Genomic DNA, 22,821 nt, shown 5'->3' with positions numbered 1-22,821 from the left:
CAGAATGCTTGGTAGGCCTCCTCTCCTTTCTCAAGAGCTCTCAAGAGATCTATGGTCACATCAGGTGGAGCCATGTTGCCAGTGGAGAGGCTAACCAAATCAATCTCATCAGGGGACATAGGATTGAGCCAGTTATTCTCCATAAGGTCCATGAGAGACTGGACATCTGCTTCATCTCTCTTGATCCTTGGACTCTGTAGATCTGGATGAGACCATTTGCACCTGCCTTGACCTGTCAGGTCTCTCAGCTGTCTGAGGTACATGCTTCTATACTCAGCTGTGAGATAATATTTGGTCACAGCTCCTGGCTTCAAGCTGAATCCCTTTGTCCCTCCAGCTGTTTGGGTGTCTTTGTTCACCGTTTCTTCTATAGCTTGGTCAACAGGGATTTGGCCAAAGGGATTGGTGGAGCCCAGTTGGACTGAGAAGCCTCCTTCCATGAATTCTGTGTACACATCTGGGTGTGTGATGGGCAGCTCAGACATCTGGGCGTAGTAGTAGGGGAGGTAGCATGCATAATTCATCCTGTCATAAGCAAAGCACCATGGGATCATTGCTCGAATGTTAGCCAAGTGTAGCATCCAGTCTCCCTCTCTGGATGCTCGGATGAGCCCCAACAAGATTTCAACCATGTCCAAATAGGACATCCAGAAGTTCGAGAGGCTGCCGTTTCCACCTCTAAGGAACTCACGGTAGACTTCAAATAGATCCATGATGCATGTACAAGAGCTGTTCTCGAGGACCTCCTTCAAAGCATGTTGTGAGACTTCTTTCCCAAGGCTGTCAATGGTCTTCAGTGTCTCATTCAGGTGAACCATGTCATTCCTGTGAGTTTCTTCCAACCAGGACAGGAAACCATTCAAGGTCAGTCACATGAGAGCCTCATACAGGAGCTTGTGTAGTCGCACTGCCCTGTTGTACTTGCGGCCATCCATAACACCAGCAATTGAGCCTTCTGCAATCATGCCAGACTCAATGCAGAGGTCTTTGAGTCCAGCATCTTGGAAACGCTTTCCTATTATTGCCAGCAGTTTGCAGATGGTGTGGAATACCCCAAGCCTAACGATGATATCATGGAACTTGTCATGGTGTTTCCATGTGATCTCGACAGCCTTCGCATTCAGGGCTTGGTCAAAGACACAGACAATCTTCCTCAGGCCTAAGCACTGCATGATGCTCAGTGACTGGTTAAGCACCTCGTTGACAGTAGACATTTGTGTCGCTGGAGCATTGATGGTAGGCAGATAGCCTATATTGTCGGGGATGACCGTCATCTCTCCTCGAGTCAGGATGTTGAAGCCTGTCCAGCTGCTGACTGACTGTTCTTCTTGTTGTGACATGCGTGCTAGGACCCAAAGAAGGTTTTTCTCTCTGGCAAGCTTAGTATTGGCTGCAGTATCGGCATCTGACTTTTTGCTTTGTGGTGGCCCTACCCGTTGTCCAGCATTGTAAGTTGGTAACATTGGTGGGGGTCCATCAATGCTTCTCTTCTTTGTTTTGGGAACAGTGGGCATGGGTTGGACAGGAAGTGGGTTGACTGGCTTTGCTTGCACAGCAATCCCATTGACTCTGTGAGATGTTCCCTCACCACTGACAGTTTCTTCAAGACGGTCGATATTGTCCCCGGCTAAAGTTGTGAATATGCCAGGATGGATGTTAACTGGAAGGGCAATGCCCCTCCCTGATGATGAGAGTTTCTGGAGACACAGGGCAGTGTTGATCTCTTCCATCTGTGAATAGGACACACTGTGACCAAGTCGGTTGAGGATGTTTATCAACTCTACATTTCCTGTCAACGATTTGACACTGAATGGCAGAACAATGTGCTTGGAAGGCTTGGTATTTCCACATGTCACTGCATATACTATGTCATGGCCAAATGACTGCAGAAGGCACTGCACTCTCTGGGATGCATGATCTGGATCATTTGAGCCTGTGAGTAGAGAGTACAGGAAGATAATGAGCGACTCTGGAATGGTAGGACATTCTGCTTCTGGTTTGACTTCAGGCGGCCAGGTTTGAGGAACATCTTGACTTTTAATGTCTGCTCTCAATTTGATGGCTGCTTTGGCTATAACATCTTGTGCACTGACACTTTTCAGGGTCTGCAGCTCCCTTTTGAGAGACTGATTTTCTTTGGCAAGTTCCCTCATGGACAAGTTATCGGGATAGAGGAGGAATTTTCCTTTCTCATCAGGGAATATCTGCAAGGCTCCAGCAAACTCACTCTCCAGGTTTTGCCTTATGTGCTTCTTGGTTGATTCCTTGACTTGGGCAATGCCTTGGGAGTTCATTGAAGCTACCAGTCTAGAAGAGAGATCAGTCATTGTCATCACTTGAGGATTGCCAAAAAGCTCCATCCTGATGAAGAGGAACAGCTCATTGTATGCCTTATTCACAGCAGCTTCATACTGGGCTGCAGCATCATCATCTTCATTGCTGGCAACCTCTCCTTTGGAAACCTCTTCTTTGGTGTAAAGTCTATAGCATGACCTGTGGTAGTGCCCTTCAGCTGCTACAAGGTCTCTACTCACAATGGCAAGGATTCTGCTGTCCCTTTTCTTTGTGGCTGCACTCCTTATCTTTGCATCAGCTCGCAGTTCTCGACACTGCACCAGTACTTCTCTCGTATTCTGTCTCTTGGAATATTTGCTGTTTTTCTGAAAAAATATGCACTCTGCATCATAAGTCCTAGATGTACTTGGAGCATGTCGAGCTACTCTCTTAGATTGTTTCTCTTCAGCAGAGACACAACTTTTCTTTTCTTTTGCAAGGAGGCCATCAAGAATTTGCTTCATAGTGAAGATACTGCGACACTTTCTGTGGTAGTAGATTGCTGGAATCTGTCCCTCAGGAATGTCTTTTGCCAGTTTCAAAACTGGTGCATGATTTCGTATCTGAGCTGCCCTGAGCAGAGTTCTCCATGAGTCGACACTTTGTAGTGAAACCAGCTTATCTGTATCATCAGAACAGTGGACAATGCACTCCACCCGTGGGCGCTTTGGTATTGGGTAAAAACTTGCTTGTTCACCAGTGGCCATATTCAGTCAGTTTTCACCTGCCACATACAAACAAATACATGTAACTTAGGTGTATGAACACTACTAAAACAAAGTTTACTTTGCTTCACCAGCGTCATATTACCATTATTTATCTTACATAGCCACAAATAGATACATTACCTAGTTGCTATGCAACAGCTGTATTTTTTCCACATGAGGCCGCTAAAATCAACACAAGATGAAAGTTCCTCGTAGCCACTTTAACTAATCATATTAACATATACATTAAAAGAACATGCTAACATTATGGGAAATTAGCTTACAATCTTCTCCAGAGTGAGACAAGAAGATAGATACCAGTTTCCTCTATATGTGTTTAGTAGAAAGCTATCTGGCTGCACGTTAGCCTAGCTTAGCACAATGAATGGAAGTACACAGTACTGGTTATCCTTGGTTGTTGGCCAACTAAGAACTGTCCCAGAGTTTAAGCTAGGCTAATCAGTACCAGGGGTGTTGAAATGCTATATTTGTAAAAATCTGGGCAAATACACAATCGTGAGAGGCACAGAAACAGGTTTCCTGAAAGAAAAATGAAATAGCTGCTCATTTGGAAAGGTTATCGTGTATTATTTTACTTCTGTTAGTGTACCAAATAAAATGGCACCAGTGAAGTTGTGTCACCTTGGGTGATATCGATATCTGGTCTGACCCATGGACTAACTGGCTTTGGTCTAGTTAGTTTCTTAGTAATAATGCCCTTCTAATTTAAGGTTCACAATCACCTCACACAATGAAATAGTATGGGTATATTATACATTTCCTGAATCTTTACAGTCCTGTGAGTATTCCAGTTTTTGTGTTTTGTGTCCCTGATATTCCTAGATGCCACAGGGCTAAAAGAAAGTATATAGTTTAGGCGAGCATTGCAGAAAGATGTGTGTTATTGACGGGTTGAAGAGCTCAAGTGACCTCTATATTTGTGAGAAATATCCACAACAGGGCTTGAATGAAAGCTAAGAAGGTCCCCTTTAAAATGATACCAAAGACAATATTATAGAACATTGAAAAATGTCCTGACCATGAGGCTAAACCAGGATATGCACCAGCGTCTAAAATGCAATTTAGTTTAGCGGGTGGTTAACTTCATGAGCTGATAACTGTGATACAGCTGCTACTCAGGAATGGTTATCATACCAAAATATCATCTACAGACATGGATCCTTTCAAAAATTATAAGTAAGTTTTGCCACCTTGAGTGTACCGAAATATCGTCTGGCCCATGGACTATATGCTCTCCTGAAGTCAACAACCATGTCTTTTGTTTTGTCTCCCTTCAGAGACAGGTGGTTGGCACTGTACCAGTCCATTAGCTGCTGCACCTCCTCTCTGTATGTTGACTTGTTGTTCTAGCTGATGAGATCCACCATTGCCATGTCATCGGCAAACGTGATGATGTGATTCATGCAGTGCATTGCTGCACAGTCGTGAGTCAGCAGAGTGAACAGCAGTGGACTGAGCACACATCCCTGGGGGGGGGGGGGGGGGCTTTTGCTCTAGTGATGTGTTAATGTTTTACTGGTGACACTAACCCTGACCTTTAGCCTGACTCATCCAATTGATTTTTGCCTTAGCATTAACCGATTCCAAAAAAGCCTTAGAAAGCCTAACTTAAACCTGGTAAATTAGTTGTTCTGTTTGCCTAGTCTTGGCTAAAAATGTAGTCATTCATATTCAGTCATTTAGTGAACTGACTTAATCTATCAATTAGCTTTTGTGGAGACACAGTGTCCTTAAAGGTGTATTCCCCTAATACTGAACATCACATCCTTCCAACATTCCCAAGAAAGTCAACATTACATTCCTGCTATAGGATAGGGGTTGAAGTTTCTTTGTAACAAATCCCACTAGAGGTATCACAACATAAACATTTTTTTTTAAATTAACGGCATACAAAAACCAAACTAATACTCCACTACAACACAGTCCAAGGGGTTATGTTATGGCACAAAATCATTAAGGTACTCTGGCCGCTTCATGGCAACCCTTCTTGGGTAGCGAGGGGCGCCTGAGGTCACTGGGCCTGACGTTGGGTTGGGTTCATCATTGCAAACAAAGTCATTTGGGTCAGTCTCACTCCACGTGCTGTTGTCCTCTCTCAGTGTACCAGTTGGACCAAGTGTGGGGGACACTCCCTTGAAGTGTGACGCATTTCTTGTCACCACCTGCTGCCCCCGTTGAGCAGTGATCATTGTTCCTTTTGCTGCAGTGACTTGAAACGGCTCCAGATGGAAAAAGGACTGGAATTTGTTCTCTGGTCGCAGTCTTTTCACCAGCACATGGTCACCCACTTTCAGAGCAGGGGATGGGCAACAGAAGTGTTTGTCGTGATGCCCTTTCATCTTCTCTTTTGGTTGTGTGTCTCTGGCTCTCATGAGCTTGTCTGGAACTGTGTTTTGGACATTGGGTAGTGTTGTGCGCACCTGCCTGCTAAAGATGGCTGTGGCAGGTGGTTTCCCAGTGGTGCTGTGTGGGTTTGTTCTGTATGGTCTCAGGAAGCGATTCAGTGCTTGTTGAGTGTTTTTGCATTCAAATGTGGCAATCTGGATCGGGTTTTTTTCAACGTTTTCATAAAGCGCTCAACCTCCCCATTTGCTTGGGGCCAATAAGGGGTTATCTTTCTGTGGCGGAAGCCTAGGTGTGAAGCAAACCTGGAGAAGTCCTCAGAATTGAAAGGAGGACCATTGTCACTCTTGACAACTTCTGGGATGCCAAATAATGAGAACATGCTGTCTAGCTTTGGTATAACAGCTTTTGCAGATGTGGTGGACACCTTCTCCACCACCGGGAACCTTGAATAATCGTCCATCACTACAAATAAGTACTCTCCATTTGGCAATGAGCAGAAATCCACACTCACCTCAGTCCAGGGTGCAGCTGGAAGGGGAGTCATCTGGAGTGGTGCGTGAGATTGTGTTGTGTTTGTCACTGCTTGGCAAGCAAGACAGGTTTTAACGCAGTCTTCTGTCTTTTGGTCTATACCAGGGAACCGCACTTTTTCCCTCAAAAGTTTCTGTCTTTACCAACCCCTGGTGGCCTTCGTGAGCAATGTCAATCATTCGGTGATGCAGGGATGAGGGTATTACCAGCTTGTTACCTCTGAGAAGGAGATCAGACGTAGACACCATGAGCTCTGACCTCTGTGCATGAAAACATCAGAGGAGTGATTTTTGGGCTGGAGACATGTCTGCTGTCTGTTCCAGAAGAGTGTGCCACTGTCCTGTTCTGGCCGCAGCTATGACCCGCTAGAGGCATGGGTCAGACTGTGTGGCAGTGTGGATCTCCTGCAGTGTCATAGCGCGGGGAACATCATGGTCAATGATGAAACGCACGTGTGCTTCAGCCAGCTTGGTGGCATGTGTGCTATTCGACTCGTGTGTGGGGACTGGGTGTCTGGAGAAGTAGTCTGCTGGGTTACCAACACCTGCCTTGTAGGTCACAGAGAAGTTGAAGTTCTGTAGCTTTAGTAGCCAGCGTTCAATTCTGGGAGGGGGAGATGAAGATGGCTTGTTAAACATGGGCACCAGCGGCTTGTGGTCAGTAACCACTGTGAATGGGCATCCGAGTAGATACAGCTGGAAATGAAGGCAGCCCCAGATTATAGCTAAAGCCTCCCTCTCAGTCTGTGAGTATCGCTGTTCTACAGGTGACAGTGTTTTGCTGGCATAGGCAAGTGTGTGCAGTGTACCATCAGAGTCAGTTTGGGTAAGAACAGTCCCTAGGCCTACAGGGCTTGCGTCCAGAACAACTTCTGTGTGTTTCGATTGGTCAAAATAGGCCATGACTGTGTCACTGCTCAGTGCATTTTTGAGTTTGTCAAAAGCTGTCTGGTGGGTTGGGGACCAGTCCCACAGCTGGTCTTTCTTTGTGAGCTCTCTGAGAGGCTGTGTCAGGGTGGCTAGACCTGGAATGAAACGACCACAGTATGTGACAAGGCCAAGGAAACTTCTGACCTCTCCTGGGTTCCGTGGGGCTGGGGTCTCCTTGACTGCAGCCACCTTCTTGGAGTCCACTGAGATGCCTTGATCTGAGAATACATATCCGAAAAACTCCACCTTGATCTTGTTGAAGTCACATTTGTCAGCATTGAGTGTGAGGTTACATTCACTGAGACGCGTAAGGACTGCCTCTAGGCTCTTGTCATGTTCTTCTTGGCTAGTGCCATACACCAGCATGTCATCACTGACGTTCAGAACACCCGGGATGTCAGACAGTGTCTCTCTAATGATGTTTTGGAAAATCTCTGCCGCTGAAGATATCCCAAAGTTGAGTCGTTTGTAGCGCCTCAGGCCCACATGTGTTGTGAAGGTTGTTATGTAGCGGGAGTCAGGATGGAGTTCAATCTGGTGGTAGCCAGCTGTCAGATCAAGTGTGGAAAACACTTTTGCCCCATTGAGGTCTGCTAGAATGTCGTCCACTGTGGTAGTGAGGTGCCTCTCACGCTTGATGGCTTCGTTTGGCCGTCTCATGTCAACACACAATCTGATTTTTCCTGGTTGTTTGGGCTTTGGAGCTACTACCACCGGAGAGACCCATGGCGTGGGGCCTTCAACACGTTCGATGATGTCTAGTGCCTCTAGTTTCTCCAGCTCCTGTTCCACTAGCTGTCTCATGTGGAAGGGGATGTGCCTGTGTTGTTGAGCCACTGGTTGCACTGTAGTGTCAAGGGGGATTTTCACTTGGTGATCCTTGAACTTTCCAATGCCTTGAAAAACGGTGGGGAATTTTTTTTGGAGCATGAGCGGCACACGTACATTGTTGACCAGGCGGACTAGGTCGAGGGCAACTGCTGTCTGGCAGCTTACTACAGGAATCGCTGGCTTGTCGACCACGAAGAATGTTTCTCTGACAATTCTGTCTCGGAAGCTGAGTTGTGAGCAGAATTGCCCGCGCATTGGCAGAGGCGTGCGGGAGCCATAAGCAAAATCTGGACTGATGTGTTCTGCAGTACTGGGCGGGCTGGGAGTGATTGAAATGTGCAATAGTCCATTACATTGACTGAGGCTCCTGTATCTACCAGCACTTCGAGAGGCGACCCATTTATCTGAATGGTCTGTTTTGGCGCTGTGATAGCTGGGTCTTTCAGTGTAATAAGATATCTGGGGGAGTGGTCTGTGCTGTCTTCATTGGGACGCGGTGAGTGGGCATTTGATTTTGAGGTGTCATCTGACTGTTGACATTGTACATAGTTCATACTTTGTCTTGGGCGCGACCGGCACATTTTTGAGAAATGATTTTGTTTGCCACAATTGCGACATGCAAGCCCACGTGCTGGGCAGTCACCTTGATGAGGGAATGAGCCACCGCAGTTGAAGCACTCACGCCCGTGCGCGCCTGGGGCCGTATGTGCAGGCTGCCGGGCAGAATGAGCAGGTTCCCTAGCCCGCTGATTCCTGCGCTCTCGGTGGCGCAGAGCCAAAATACCATCCGAAACGGTGTCTGATCGTTTCTCCATTTCACATGCTTGTTGTTCAGACGCTTCTTCCAGCCTGGCTAGTTCCAGGAGTTTTGTCAGATTCACCGTGGGGTCAGTGAGAGCTTTTCTTATAAGCTTGTGCGATACGCAGGTTTGCACAATGTGGCGTCTTATTTCTGAGTCAACATCAGAGAACTCACAGGATACTGCACGTGTGCATAAGCGGACATAGTATTCCCCAACGGTTTCATTTCCAGACTGTGTAGATTGCCTAAACCTGTACACCTCAAAATCCGCATTCCTCTTTGGTGAAAAATAAGTCTCAAGTGCCTTAACGGCTTTATCAAAGTCTTTAGCGTCCCCCTTATCAGGCAGCGTCACAAAAATGTCATATACCTGTTCGCCCGATAATGAAGTAGCATGGCGCGTTTCCTAGTGTTGTCTTTGATGTCCATGGCCAACAAGAAATTTTCGAAACGAGCCGTCCATTTCTCCCATCTAGGTCCCAACGTCCCCGGGGCACCTCCATGGATATGAAACGCCGGGAACGCGTCGCTCGACGCGAAAAACTTTGCCATGATGAGATGGCGGATGACTTGGGTGAACTTGTTGATTCGTGCTAGCTAGCTCAGCTAATGCAGTTAGCTGAACGTTACTACCCTTTTGTTACTACTGATTAGAGTTCATAATTCAATTCCGCAGTGCAGGTTCCGACAATCCACAAAGTCCTCGTCGCCATTGTAATGACCTACTTTTCACTCTAACAGATGATAACACCGTTTCTGAATTAGCCGTGGAAATTCGGCATGTTTATTTCGCTCCATGCATAACGTGTACATAATCCGACTGACTCTCGTCTACCTTCCCGCTCCCGTGGCTGCTCTGTTTACTATCCCATAACGCCCTGTGTCCTTAAAGGTGTATTCCCCTAATACTGAACATCACAGTGTTCACCTGGCAGAGAACCTCATCTGGACCCTCAACACCATCTTCATAGCAAAGAAAGCCCTGTCTCTACTTTTTGCAAAGGCTGAGAAAAGCTCATCTCCCAGCCCCCATCCTCAGAGGGACTATTGCGAGCATCCTGGGCAGCTGCGTCACTACATGGTTTGGAAATTGTACTGTCTCCGATAGAAAGACACTGCAGCAGATAGTGTGGACACCTGAGAAGATCATCGGAGTCTCTCTTCCCTCCATCACAGACATTTACACCACACGCTGCGTCTGCAAAGCCACCAGCATTGTGGATGACCCCACGCACCCCTCACACAAACTCTTCACCCTCCTGCCGACTAGGAAAAGGTACCGGGGCGTTCGGGCCCTCACAGTCAGACTGCATTACAGTTTCTTCCCCCAAGCCATCAGAGTCCTCAATACCCAGTGACTGGACTTGACCCCCCCCCCCACACACACACACACATACATACATACATGCACATACACATACACACACTCATACTCAGATGAACACCATTCTATTTCCCTTGCAATTTTTTGCACATTTCTTTCTAAAGTACAGCACTGACCACCTGCATTCTTGCTGCTAATACTGTACTTTATGTTTACATTTAGAGGCAGTATGCTTACATTTTGCAGCAGTTTTTTTACACTTACAGCAGATGTCTTGGTAACTTTGCACTGTCTGTCTCAGTAATTTTGCACTGTCTTGCATTGTTTGTACATGTTTGCACATGTGCACTTCATGCAGTCTTGTGTAGGCCTGTGTTTTTGCAGTTATTTCATGGGGCTCTGTGTTGGTCTATGTAGCACCATGGTCCAGGATGAACGTTGTTTCATCTCACTGTGTACTAGCTGTATGTTATGACAATAAAGTCTGTTTACATTAACCTTTGGATCCTTAAGGTTTACTAAAAAAAACACACACACAAAAACAACAATAACAACAACAACAACAACAAAAACTTACTGCATGAAATTATGCTTGATGCTTTTTTAACCCCTTTTTCAAGATACTGTTTCTGGGGGATTCCTGAAATAAGTAAAATTATTTCACATCATGTGATTTTTTGTTTTGTTTTGTTAATTTCACGAAAGATTTTAAGACTTATTGTGAGTAAATGACTTTCTAAAGCCTTTTTATGCAGTTTTGGTAATACCCTCCTGATTCCTCACAAACTTTCACTTGTTGAGAGATGCTGTCCTTCATGATTTGAATGGCTATGTGAAAAGTAGACCCATGACCCATTTAATATCTCAATCAATAATTTAAGAAACCATATTTCAAAACAGCTGTGTAAAAATGATATTTTATCAAAAAATAAAATCTGCAGATAGAAGTTTTATTTTTGGAGATCCGATTGCAGCACACGTTTGATTAACTCACAGTGATCGAAGCAGAGCAGAGGCAAATAAGAGCTAAGAATTCAGCCAGCTATGTCAGACTAAAACCAGTGAAGCACTCTAAAAACAGATTACACCCCAAACATTCACATTTAAGGCAGTTATGTTGCAGGTGGGTACAGGTCCCAAGTGCATACTAAAAAAAATGAGCATCTTGTTCTTGTTCGGTTGTTGTAGGTGAGGCTAGCATTGATAGCTTCCAGATAACAAGCGAGCCTGAGAACACGAGGCTATTAGCTATAGCCTAATAGGTGCTCTGACAGCTGAAACTGCCATTTAAGTGCAGAGGACAGTGTAGTCAGTAATATGAAAAAAGGAAAGTTTAATATGTTCTTATGCTCATGAGCTTCTTGAGCTGCTTTGAACAATATACTACAAATAAGCAGGAGACATAAAACATCGGCTAACTACGCGAAGCTGTTCTTCGCTGAACTGGCTGGTGTAAAATGGGCTTTGTATTGCATCTTCACTGCTGCAGCACCTCAGCCCCCATTAGGACCGGATAATGGGATAGGCTCCAGCATCCCGTGACCCCGATTGGGATAAGTGGCATGGATAATGGATGGATGGATGGTATAAAAACCAATGACATCGAAAATTGCCCTTTGACAAACTGCACAGAGAACATTTGAATAAATAAAACTCCTATCTGCATAATAATTGCTCTCCCTCTCCTCGGAGTGCATGACAACATTGAGTCCAAGAGAGCAGGCGTGTTTTCTCTCTGGGAAGCAGTCTGCATCTTGCAACCGTAAGCAAACGTCTTACAGAAATGGAAAACAACTGTCTCTCTCTCCAGCTTTTCATTCTGAACATTTCCAACTCCTTTTCTTGGGGCCTTTTGTGTGAGGGTTAACACGTCACCATACATGTATACACACCCAGTTCATTACTTAGACTTCCCTTTCTGTTTTGGGGCGGGTGCAGGTGTCTGGGTGGATGGAGGGACCGAAGAGGGTGTGACCATGTTGCAAATGCTAACAAATCTGCAAAATGAATTGACATATCCCGTTACATCACTAGACAATAAAAAATATTTTTCATTTGAAATTTAAAAACAAAATTTCATGCAAATTTATCAACCTGGTTTTTTAAAAAAAGGAGTTAATTCAATGTCCTGATGGAGCATAGTAATAAAACTAATCACATAGTCAGTTTGAATAATGTCACAAGGTCCGTGCATCACTTACATGTTTCTGATTCTCCTGATGAAAGTTCTCACCGCTCTAACTAACTTCCTTATCCGTACCTATCATCAAAATGATGGTTTAGTTGTCTACTTGCTGCAATGTATTTAAAGCACCTCATAATCTGTAATCTGCTCAAGTATTAATATCTCACCTGCTGCTTTTTGTACAATAGAGGAAGTGAGAAAATGAGGATCACACCTGCAAAATAAGGAGAGAGGTGAATTAATTAAGCATTATAAACTCCTAAGTAACCAACATGCAATAAAAGTATGGAGAACTATAAAGGTAAATGGTGGAAAAAACATGTTAAGAACCTGTAAATTCTTGGGGATTGGCCTACATGTTAATTTACAAAATGAATGTGAGTTAGGCTGGTAGGAACTCACCAACGATCACCAGGGTCAGTCCATTGGCAAGGAACCCCACATAGGTCAACAAATACAGGAGCGCAACAAACTGACAAGCAGAAAAACATATTTGATCGAGCTATACTTGTAATATCATGATGAAATAATGCCAATAGTGGCTTTTGGTCTTCTAAAATAATGAAAGGGTTAGCCTCTGAATCAGTGGTTCTCAACCCTGGTCCTCAGCACTACTGTGTGAACCGTTGGTTTTCAATTCTGCCAGGTATTTCAGTCATCTCTTCTGGGAGATTTTAGACCTGCCACAAGAGCTAACATTAATCAGTCTACCTGGCATAACAGAAAAAAAACAGGATGATCTTGCAGACTGAAGTTGATACCCACTGCCTTAATTCTAAGGTTTCATATTGTATTGCAGGTTCAGTTGCTGTTTGTACATAAACACTGATACTCTCATACAGCATGATGATATCTGGATTTGTTGTAATGAGGTCAGACCTTTATAGACTCAATGATATTGTCCATGAAGAGCAGGCGCTTAATCTCTGTGACGGCAAAGGCAATCAATAGCACGACCTCCTCTACCAACATCACTGTCTCTTTATCTGTCAGAGAACCATCTTCATCCAGGTAGGACCTGAAAACACACAGAACACATGCGCATGCAGACGCACACACGTACACAAACACACAGATGCATACACACACAAATTTAAACAGATGCTTATTTTAGCTAAGTTACATTTACATGAATGCACCAAAAGGTAAATGAACCAGCAAAGGCCCAACATTGAAAAACAAAGGGACTGCCATTTCATTTGAGACATGCAAGGATAGTGCATACTCACTGGAAAGGGTGCACACCGGGATTCCAGCGTAGCAGTTCCAGGAGCTTATAGTAGAGGCGGAGGGGGAAGGTGACACACATAATACCCAGACAGAGGTGGGAGATCACTGTGATGGCGCTGAGCTGGAACAGACTGGCCAGGCCAACCACCAGCCCGGTGAACACCACCCCTGTTTTCCCTACATTCCTCCAGTACACTAGATCCAAAACTGTAGAGAAATAAAGAAAGTGTTCTTTTGGTAAAAAGGGCCCCAATTCAGAGAGTTTTTCCCCCCTCCCTTTTTTCTCCCCAATTGTATCCGACCAATTACCCCACTCTTCCGAGCCATCCTGGTTGCTGCTCCATCCCCTCTGCCAATCGGGGGAGGGCTGCAGACTACCACATGCCTCCTCTGATACATGTGGAGTTACCAACCGCTTCGTTTCACCTGAGTGAGGAGTTTCACCAGGGGGTGTAGCACGTGGGAGGATCACACTATCCCCCCCCCCGAACAGGTGCCCTGACTGATCAGAGGAGGCGTTAGTGCAGTGACCAGGACACATACCCACATCCGGCCTCCCACACGCAGACACGGCCAATTGTGTCTGTATGCCTGACCAAGCTGGAGGTAACACGGGGATTCGAACTGCCGATCCCCGTGTTGGTAGGCAATGGAATAGATCACTATGCTACCTGGATGCCCCCCAATTCAGGGAGTTTTCAAACCTAACAAAAGAGGTAAACGTAATTAACTATGCAGAATAGAGAGCCATAGAAAACCAGCAATAGCAAGGGCCCCCGAGAACCGGATTGAGAAGCGCTGAACGAACCTTGTCACAGACTGTCATTTAGATTTAGTATTTCATCCATCCATCCAAACCGCTTATCCTGCTCTCAGGGTTGCAGGGATGCTGGAGCCTATCCCAGCAGTCATTGCGCGGCAGGCAGCGAGACACCCTGGACAGGCCGCCAGTCCATCACAGGGCCGACACACAAACACACACACACACACACACACACACATTTACACCTAGGGACAATTTAGTATTTCATGACATTTTTTATTTAAATATGCCCTAAATATGTACACACATGTATTTAAATACAGTTAACCCAGGCTCAATGAAAATGCTTTTTTTTAAGACTTATTCAAGAAAGTGCAGATGAGAAATAGAATATGAGGTAAGCTTAACTGCCTTATGGAGAAAAATAGACCAGCATCAGTCAACAAACTTTGTCTTGGCACGGCTGGCCAGACTTTTTACCACTGTGGGCGATATTATCAGACCACTGAATGGCAGTCTGCCACAATGAGCACACCAATTATCCTGTCCCAACACCCAATTCACCCGTCAGTCAGCATGATGCATAGCCCACTGTGTACTCTGCTAACAGACACATGGACAAAGATGCCAATGAGCCAAATAGTTCCATGTCTACAACTAATGGAGTGCTTGCATTTAACCAGTTGAGAGATAAATATAACTTCCCTCTTGCACAGGTTAAACAGCCGTATGCATACAAACATATCCATTTAAATGAATAATGAAACTGCACAAACTATAGCTGTAAAAAAAAAAGATAAGGAAGAGAAAGCCACTCCGATGACTACAGCAATTTCAAAATTTCAAGAGGAGGAGGTTTTTCGAGTTTGGTCTGTTTAGGTTTGATTGGGATCCAGTGGCCCTGAGGCACTATGGTGTTATCCAGAACGTCTGGTCAAAACAATCTTAATTTTAAGAAAATCCTTATTAAATCAAATTGAAAGACAGCCTTAACATCTCAATCTTTATAATTAATTAGTATTTAAAGTTTTTTTTAAAAGCCATATATGGATTTATTGTACTCTATGTTACAGCTGAAATTTCCTTTATATAGTATGAATAATCAATACATGAATGAATAAAATGAAAGATTGTTTTGCTGATATTATGGTCCCTACACACCCAAACACACAAATACAGATGCACGTGTACATGCACACACACACACAAAACACACCCGCAAATCTGCAACATTAGTGCTGAAATCCTCATATGAGTAGCGTAATGCTAATGCAAATCTAAAAGGTTATTAATTATCTGATTATAACCTGGGAATTTTACACTCATAAACACACACACATGCAGGCACTAATAACCCTTTCTAAACAGACTTCATAATCTAACTGTTTTCTTCCTGGGGTTGGAAAATAAGTATACCACTTCTTGATGTTTTTTTTCTTTGAGCATTTGGATCTTACAGGGTAGTAAAAACGCAGTTCACACACACACACACACACACACACACACACACACACACACACACACACACACACACACACACACACACACACACACACACACACACACACACGCATGCACACACATTTGAGTTCCTCCTTCATTATATGCCTTTAAAATGAGTCATCCGTCTAGTCAGGCACATTGAAAAAGGCCAACTTTCCTTGAAACCTGCATGAATCTGACACGCCATTTAGGTGGTTACTCTGTCTCTGTCCCCCTGTCTCTACTCAAAACATCCTGTCTCTATTTACGTACACCTGCCCCAGAGACCTGACAAGAAGTAACTGAGCTTCTCCCAATCAACCCCTTACTGGCTTCCCCACCAGCCAGCCGCATCTAAGATTGCCAAAATCTGTTACAATCCAGCCTGATTAAAGCTGTGATTGATTTTTATTTTCTTACCTTTCGTTGCCATTTCAAATCCTACTGTACTTCTATCCTCAAGTTCCTTGCACCTTCACTGGTGGTGGTGAAGCGCTTCAAGCTTTTTTTGGCCTCTCCAGCTCTGTCAGCAGTATAAGGCCTGGGTGGCCTAATTTTATCCTGTATTGGATACCCCCTCTTTGAATTCATTCACACACACACACACACACACACACACACACACACACACACACACACACACACACACACACATGCACGCAAATACACACACACATCCACGCACGCACACACACATGCACCACGCACGCACAAATTGGGAACTCGAGATGTCAGCATGTGCTTAAATCAAGACACTCCCTCAGCTTTCAGACAGACCCACAGTCCCTGAGCCAATTGTAGCCTACATGCTCCTGAGAGCTTTATCCACCAAGATAGAGTGAGAAACAAGGTTTTTGTTTTTATTATGTTAGCCATTTTCCTACACCCATCATTACACGCAAAAAAATTGCACTATTGTTGCGTTTAGCTACGCTGCAAATCCAGTACAAACTATTCAGTATTTATAAGAAATCTGTTATTATACTAACCAGTCTTGAAAGAATAATTTGTAAGATTCAGCTTGAGAGGAAGATCAGTCGTAATGCAGTAAAATTATAAGGCCTAGGAATATCACTTCTTGAAGCTCCTGTAATGGACGTATAATCTCCAAGACACAAGGTAACTGGTGCAGAGATAATTCATAGACCCCTGCAAAGATAATTATTTTTAATGACACAAAAATATAATAAAACAGACATACACCAGGCATAAAATGTGCATTATTTCAGCTACACAAATGTCAAAATTTCACTTAGCAAGACATCTCAAAAAGCAACCACAAGCCAGCTATTATATCTTAACAAACTGAGATACAGTGGTGCTTGAAAGTTTGTGAACCCTTCAGAATTTTCTATATTTCTACATAAATATGACCTAACACATCATCAGATTTTCACACAAGTCCTAAAAGTAGATAAAGAGAACCCAATTAAACAAATGAGACAAAAATATTATACTTGGTCATTTATTTATTGAGGAAAATGATCCAATATTACATATCTGTGAGTGGCAAAAGTATGTGAACCTTTGCATTCAGTATCCGGTGTGCCCCCCCCCCCTTTCTGTAGCAATAACTGCAACTAAACATTTCTGGTAACTGTTGATCAGTCCTGCACATCGGCTTGGAGGAATTTTAGTCCATTCCTCTGTACAGAACAGCTTCAACTCTGGGATGTTGGCGGGTTTCCTCACATGAACTGCTCGCTTCAGGTCCTTCCACAACATTTCGATTGGATTAAGGTCAGGACTTTGACTTGGCCATTCCAAAACATTTACTTTAACCATTCTTTGGTACAACGACTTGTGTGCTTAGGGTCGTTGTCTTGCTGCATGACCCACGTTCTCTTGAGAATCAGTTCACGGACAGATATCCTGACATTTTCCTTAAGAATTCGCTGGTATAATTCAGAATTCATTGTTCCATCAATGATGGCAAGCCGTCCTGGCCCAGATGCAGCAAAACAGGCCCAAACCATGATACTACCACCACCATGTTTCACAGATGGGATAAGGTTCTTATGCTGGAATGCAGTGTTTTCCTTTCTCCAAACATAACACTTCTCATTTAAACCAAAAAGTTCTATTTCGGTCTCATCCTTCCACAAAACATTTTTCCAGTAGCCTTTTGTCTTGTCCATGTGATCTTTAGCAAACTGCAGACGGGCAGCAATTTTGGAGAGCAGTGGCTTTCTCCTTGCAACCCTGCCATGCATACCACTGTTGTTCAGTGTTCTCTTGATGGTGGATCATGAACATTAACATTAGCCAATGTGAGAGAGGCCTTTAGTTGCTTAGAAGTTACCCTGTGTTCCTTTGTGACCTGGCCGACTATTACACGCCTTGCTCTTGGAGTGATCTTTGATGGTCGACCACTCCTGGGGAGGGTAACAATGGTCTTAAATTTCCTCCATTTGTACACAATCTGTCTGACTGTGGATTGGTGGAGTCCAAACGCTTTAGAGATGGTTTTGTAACCTTTTCCAGCCTGATGAGTGTCAACAATGTTTTTTCTGAGGTCCTCAGAAATCTCTTTTGTTCTTGCCATGATACACTTCCACAAACATAAGTTGTGAGGATCAGACTTTGATAGATCCCTATTCTTTAAATAAAACAGGGTGCCCACTCACACCCGATTGTCATCCCATTGATTGAAAACACCTGACCATAATTTCACCTTGAAATTAACTGTTAGAGGTTCACGTACTTTTGCCACTCACAGATATGTAATATTGGATCATTTTCCTCAATAAATAAATGACCAAGTATAATATTTTTGTCTCATTTGTTTAATTAGGTTCTCTTTATCTAATTTTATTAGGACTTGAGTGAAAATCTGATGATGTTTTAAGTCATATTTATGCAGAAAAATAGAAAATTCTAAAGGGTTCACAAACTTTCAAGCACCACTATATCTAATGGAAATATGTACTCATGACTCCAGTAAATAATTCATGTCTGAATAAAAAAAAACTATTCCACCATTCTCTGGTTCTGTAAGAGCAATTAACTTGTAACCTAATCAATTTTAACCCCCTGCTGGAGCCAGACCTGGGAAAGGAGCTCTCCGGCAAACCGTCTGTTGGCCGGGCCTTGGCCCATGGGGCCCGACCAGGCCCAGCCCGAAAAAGCAACATGGAGCCACCACCCCATGGACCCATCACCTACGGGGATGAGCATTGGGGTAGGGTGCAATGCAGGCCGGGCAGCAGGCAAAGGCGGGGACTGGTGCATGCCGAATTCTGGCTCGCAGACTGGTCCTCGGGATGTGGAATGTCACCTCTCTGGCAGGGAAGGAGCCTGAGCTGGTGCGGGAGATGGAGCGGTACCAACTAGATATAGTTGGGCTCTGGTACCAAATTCCTGGAGAGGGGCTGGACTCTTTATTTATTTATTTAAATCGAAATGTTTAATTTCAAATTTTAAATCTGTGCTCTACATTTTAGTGTTATTTGTTGCTAAATTTTGGGGAATAAATAACTATTGAGTGTCGAGTAGTGCCTTGGGTAAATCAAAGAAATACAGCAAGCTCAGTATTATCCTTGGACTTAGTGGTTAGATATACTACTTCGCAGCAAGAGGATCATGGGTTCAATTCCAGGCCATCTGGAATTGAACCATCTGGAGTATGCTTGTGTTGGTTTCCTCCGGGTGCTCTGGTTTCCTCCCACAGTCCAAAGACATGCATGTTAAGTGAAATGGGGAGTCCAGGCTCTGGATAGTGCATGAGCAATTGTGAATGTGGGCCCCGACAAGGACTGGCAACCTGTCCAGAGTCTCTCCCTGCCCTCTGCCCAATGCAGACTGGAATTTGGATTAAATCGGCATAGCCGATGGATGTTTTACTCAAGGATAGCTGATCCTAGAAAAATTGATAGCAGTTTGAATAAATTGTGGCTCTTACAGACCACCCGGTCATCATTCAGTGTGAGTGCCAAAGCTTTGGGTTAGCTACTTTAGACAATCAACCTTATCAAGTATGTTGGAAGGGGAAAAATACATTACCTCATTCAAAACTTTTTTATTTATTTATTTTATACATGTATTTCTAGTTTTTCCCCTTATCCCACCTGATTAACCCAATGGCATATGGCCGGAACTCTTTTCGAATAACTCCCCTGGCTCACGTTTCTACAGGAAGGAGATAGTCGTAACACCAGCTTTCTTCAAACTCGTGTCGGCTGCTCGCTATTTTACACGCTGAAGCCTCACATGGATTGCATTACCTTCAGGCCGCGAAGGAGGCGTAGGAGGAGAATGTTTTCAATTGCTTGGCTGCAGGTGCCCGGATGGGCCAGAGGGGTCGCTAGAGAACGACGACTCCCCGAACACTACACTGATCTACACCCACTATCCCTCGGGTAAGGGTGTAAGGGATATCAGTATCAGTTAAAGGGAAATTGGCTCTAGGCCTAAAGTTAGAGTCCATACCAGTCCCAGAGACGCTATAGTTTTGTGTAAGAAAGGTGCCTTAGAAATTGCAGGCCCAATAGTGAGCCAAGTCAACAGTGGCATACTCATCCTTTAACTTCATATCTAAATCTGCAGTCTGTGGCTTTTACTCAAAAGAATAACAGCGTAGCATTTTATTAGCGAAACTAATCAGCATATTTTGTTTCGATATTCATATCATGAATATCTCTCAATCACTGTTATATGACTAAAGATAAAGCTACAATCCTAAAGTTTTACATGTAGACAAATGTCTTTTTTTGATTTTGTCTCCCACTGACTTATTCGAGACAATAGTTAGTCCACAACTACGCAAACCATGATAGTTTATGGAGAAGAAGCAAAGTAGTCAGCGGACCAAGCTAGTGAAATAACTTAAACAACAGGTATTATGTGGTTAGCTTAAACTCAGGTTCAACCGTGTTCATGTGTCTGGCAGTGGGAAAGCAGTGAAGCAGCACTGTGTTTCATCCGTCACCTGGAGAGGTCAAAAACAGTGCAATTACCAGTATCACCATAGGTGTCAGTAAGTTAAATAAAAACCATGATCTGTGAGACCGTCATTCTGAGTCAGCATTATTAATTGTTCTTTTACATGTAAAACTATCCAACTATTTAATGTCTCAATGAACAAGTCGGACAAAATACACGGGAAACAGACAAAAAAGTTGCTACTATGACTTTCGAACTTGTTTTCAATGATCCACAAAAAAGGAGAAAAAAAACGGGGATTATTGCTCACAACATAAAATACATGTTCTCGAAATCTGATCAAAAGTTTACCAAATGTGATCTGCAAATCTATCAACAAAAAAAAAAATTGCAGATTATTTTGAAAAGGTACTACAGGTTTCTTCATGGTTTGGTCAATCTATGTTGTGTGGGAATATGTTGTGTTACAGCTTCGTAAATCACATAACAACTTTACACACTGCTAAAATGGCAGCAAGTGTTTTAGTATTTCACTATAGGAAACAATGATTATAGCTGTAAACTTCAAATCTATACAACTGAAAAATCTATGGCGGCATGGTGGCGCAGTGGTTACAGCGGTCGCCTCACAGCAAGAAGATCCTGGGTTCGAACCCCGGGGTAGTCCAACCTTGGGGGTCATCCCGGGTTGCCCTCTGTGTGGAGTTTGCATGTTCTCCCTGTGTCTGTGTGGGTTTCCTCCCACAGTCCAAAGACATGTTGGTCAGGTGAATCAGCCAACTAAATTGTCCCTAGGTGTGTGTGTGTGTGTGTGTGTGTGTGTGTGTGTGTGTGTGTGTGTGTGTGTGATGGCCTGGTGGCCTGTCTAGAGTGTTTCCCCACCTGCCACCCAATGACTGCTTGGATAGGCTCCAGCATCCCGGGACCCTAAGTAGGACAAGCGGCTCGGATAATGGATGAAAAAAACATTTCAAATATGTAAAATAAATCACAAGTTTGCATATTGTATCACGAATATTTGCATTATGCTCTTAAAATTTCACAGATATGTAGTACATATTACATGTGCCGTATTCATGTTGTAAATTTTCAAGTGACATAACAGAACAGCCTCCAGCTCATCACTGATTTTGGCAGCGTCTGTTACCCATAAGAAAACACTTTGTTTGATTTTCCTCGTAAATGTGATGAAGCAATTGAAAGAAGGCATCAAATGAACATTGTAAGCGTGCATACAACCGAGCCATGAGCTCTCCAAGCTGCATTGCCCTCAAACAGACAAAAGATGATGAAATAACAGAGAGCATGACAGGATGGCAGGCAACGTACACAGGCAGATGATAGCATACTGAGAGAAGGGAGGAAAATAATGGAATATATAAATGAGTAACATTAGACTGCTATTGTATTTTCATTCATATGTTTAATCCAATCTGTTTGTTTGATTGACTATTTTTCTTCTTAGTGATTCTATTTGTTTGTTTTGCCTTTTTTTCTTTTTAATCCTTCAGATGAAAACGTCATGCTGATGTTTGTTATGGGTCCCCTGGGTAGACAATTTTAATCATCTACTCCAACAGAGGTACACAACTCATTTTTAATGCAGGTAAGTGAAATATAATTTTGAATGGAGATTCTTTGCACATAATGAGACAAAACCCTTATTTACTCTCCATTTCTAAAATGTCTTTCTTTTTTCTTCCCTTTTGTCCCCGGCACAGGACTAGTAATAATGGCTGACAGTCCAGTAATCCACAAGAGTAGATGTAATCCAGTAATCCAGAGTGATCAAAGGTTGGGATTAACAAAGATTTGTGTGTGTGTGTGTGTGTGTGTGTGTGTGTGTGTGTGTGTGTGTGTGTGTGTGTGTGTGTGTGTGTGTGTGCGTGTGCGTGTGCGTGTGTGTGTGCTTGCCGATAAAAGCAGGGTGTGGGAGAGCGGCAGGAAGGGAAAGCTCTCACACATGACAGCCAAGATCTATGCAGCTGAGGGATTGGTGCACACAAATAGCCAGCCAATCAGAGAGGAGTCGGGAAAATAATAAGGCGAACATAGCAAAAGGAGGAGGAGCTGTGGAGAAGAGAGGGAGAAGGTAAAAAGAGTAAGGGGCGCAGATGAGACAGACAAAACTAAAGAGGAAAGGAAGGATGCGTGAGGGAACGAGTGCAGTGCAGTAAGGTCTCCCAAGAGATCGAGAAGAGAGAGAGAGAGCGAGAGAGAGAGAGAGAGAGAGAGAGAGAGAGAGAGAGAGAGAGAGAGAGAGAGAGAGAGCGAGAGAGAGAGATGAGCAGAGAAAGCGCGGTAAGCAGTCAGCACAGAGAACATACATCAGCTTAGGCAGCCATGCTTTGAGCCCTGGAGCAGCAGGGCTACGCAGACACGGTGCAGGCCACGCATCAGGCCCACCAGCTCCCCCTGGCTCCCCAGCCACAGATAGTGGTGGGAAGAACGAAGA

At 43.9% G+C, this 22,821-nt stretch overlaps 1 protein-coding gene across 1 annotated transcript; it reads right to left on the bottom strand.

Annotated features, from left to right (window-relative positions):
• Positions 1–10,767: 10,767 nt before the first annotated feature.
• On the bottom strand, positions 10,768–15,956 carry rtn2b (reticulon 2b). The gene is made up of 7 exons (XM_056285442.1): positions 15,906–15,956; positions 13,240–13,447; positions 12,890–13,028; positions 12,413–12,482; positions 12,178–12,224; positions 12,027–12,085; positions 10,768–11,822 (listed from the first exon to the last, which is right to left on the bottom strand). The coding sequence occupies exons 1-7, from the start codon at positions 15,916–15,918 to the stop codon at positions 11,726–11,728; spliced, it is 633 nt and encodes a 210-aa protein (XP_056141417.1). The 5' UTR covers positions 15,919–15,956; the 3' UTR covers positions 10,768–11,725.
• Positions 15,957–22,821: the final 6,865 nt, after the last annotated feature.

This window comes from Lampris incognitus, chromosome 8 (genome assembly GCF_029633865.1).
Source record: "Lampris incognitus isolate fLamInc1 chromosome 8, fLamInc1.hap2, whole genome shotgun sequence".
In the NCBI taxonomy this organism is placed as follows: domain Eukaryota; kingdom Metazoa; phylum Chordata; class Actinopteri; order Lampriformes; family Lampridae; genus Lampris; species Lampris incognitus.
Note: the sequence above shows the minus strand (reverse complement) of the source record. Positions and strands in the feature narration are given on the sequence as shown.

Coding starts and splice junctions, on each gene's coding strand:
- rtn2b (XM_056285442.1), bottom strand. Junction 12,483..12,889: donor ATATCATTGAGTCTATAAAG/GTCTGACCTCAT, acceptor TCTGCTTGTCAG/TTTGTTGCGCTCCTGTATTT. Junction 12,086..12,177: donor TATTGTACAAAAAGCAGCAG/GTGAGATATTAA, acceptor TTTTGATGATAG/GTACGGATAAGGAAGTTAGT.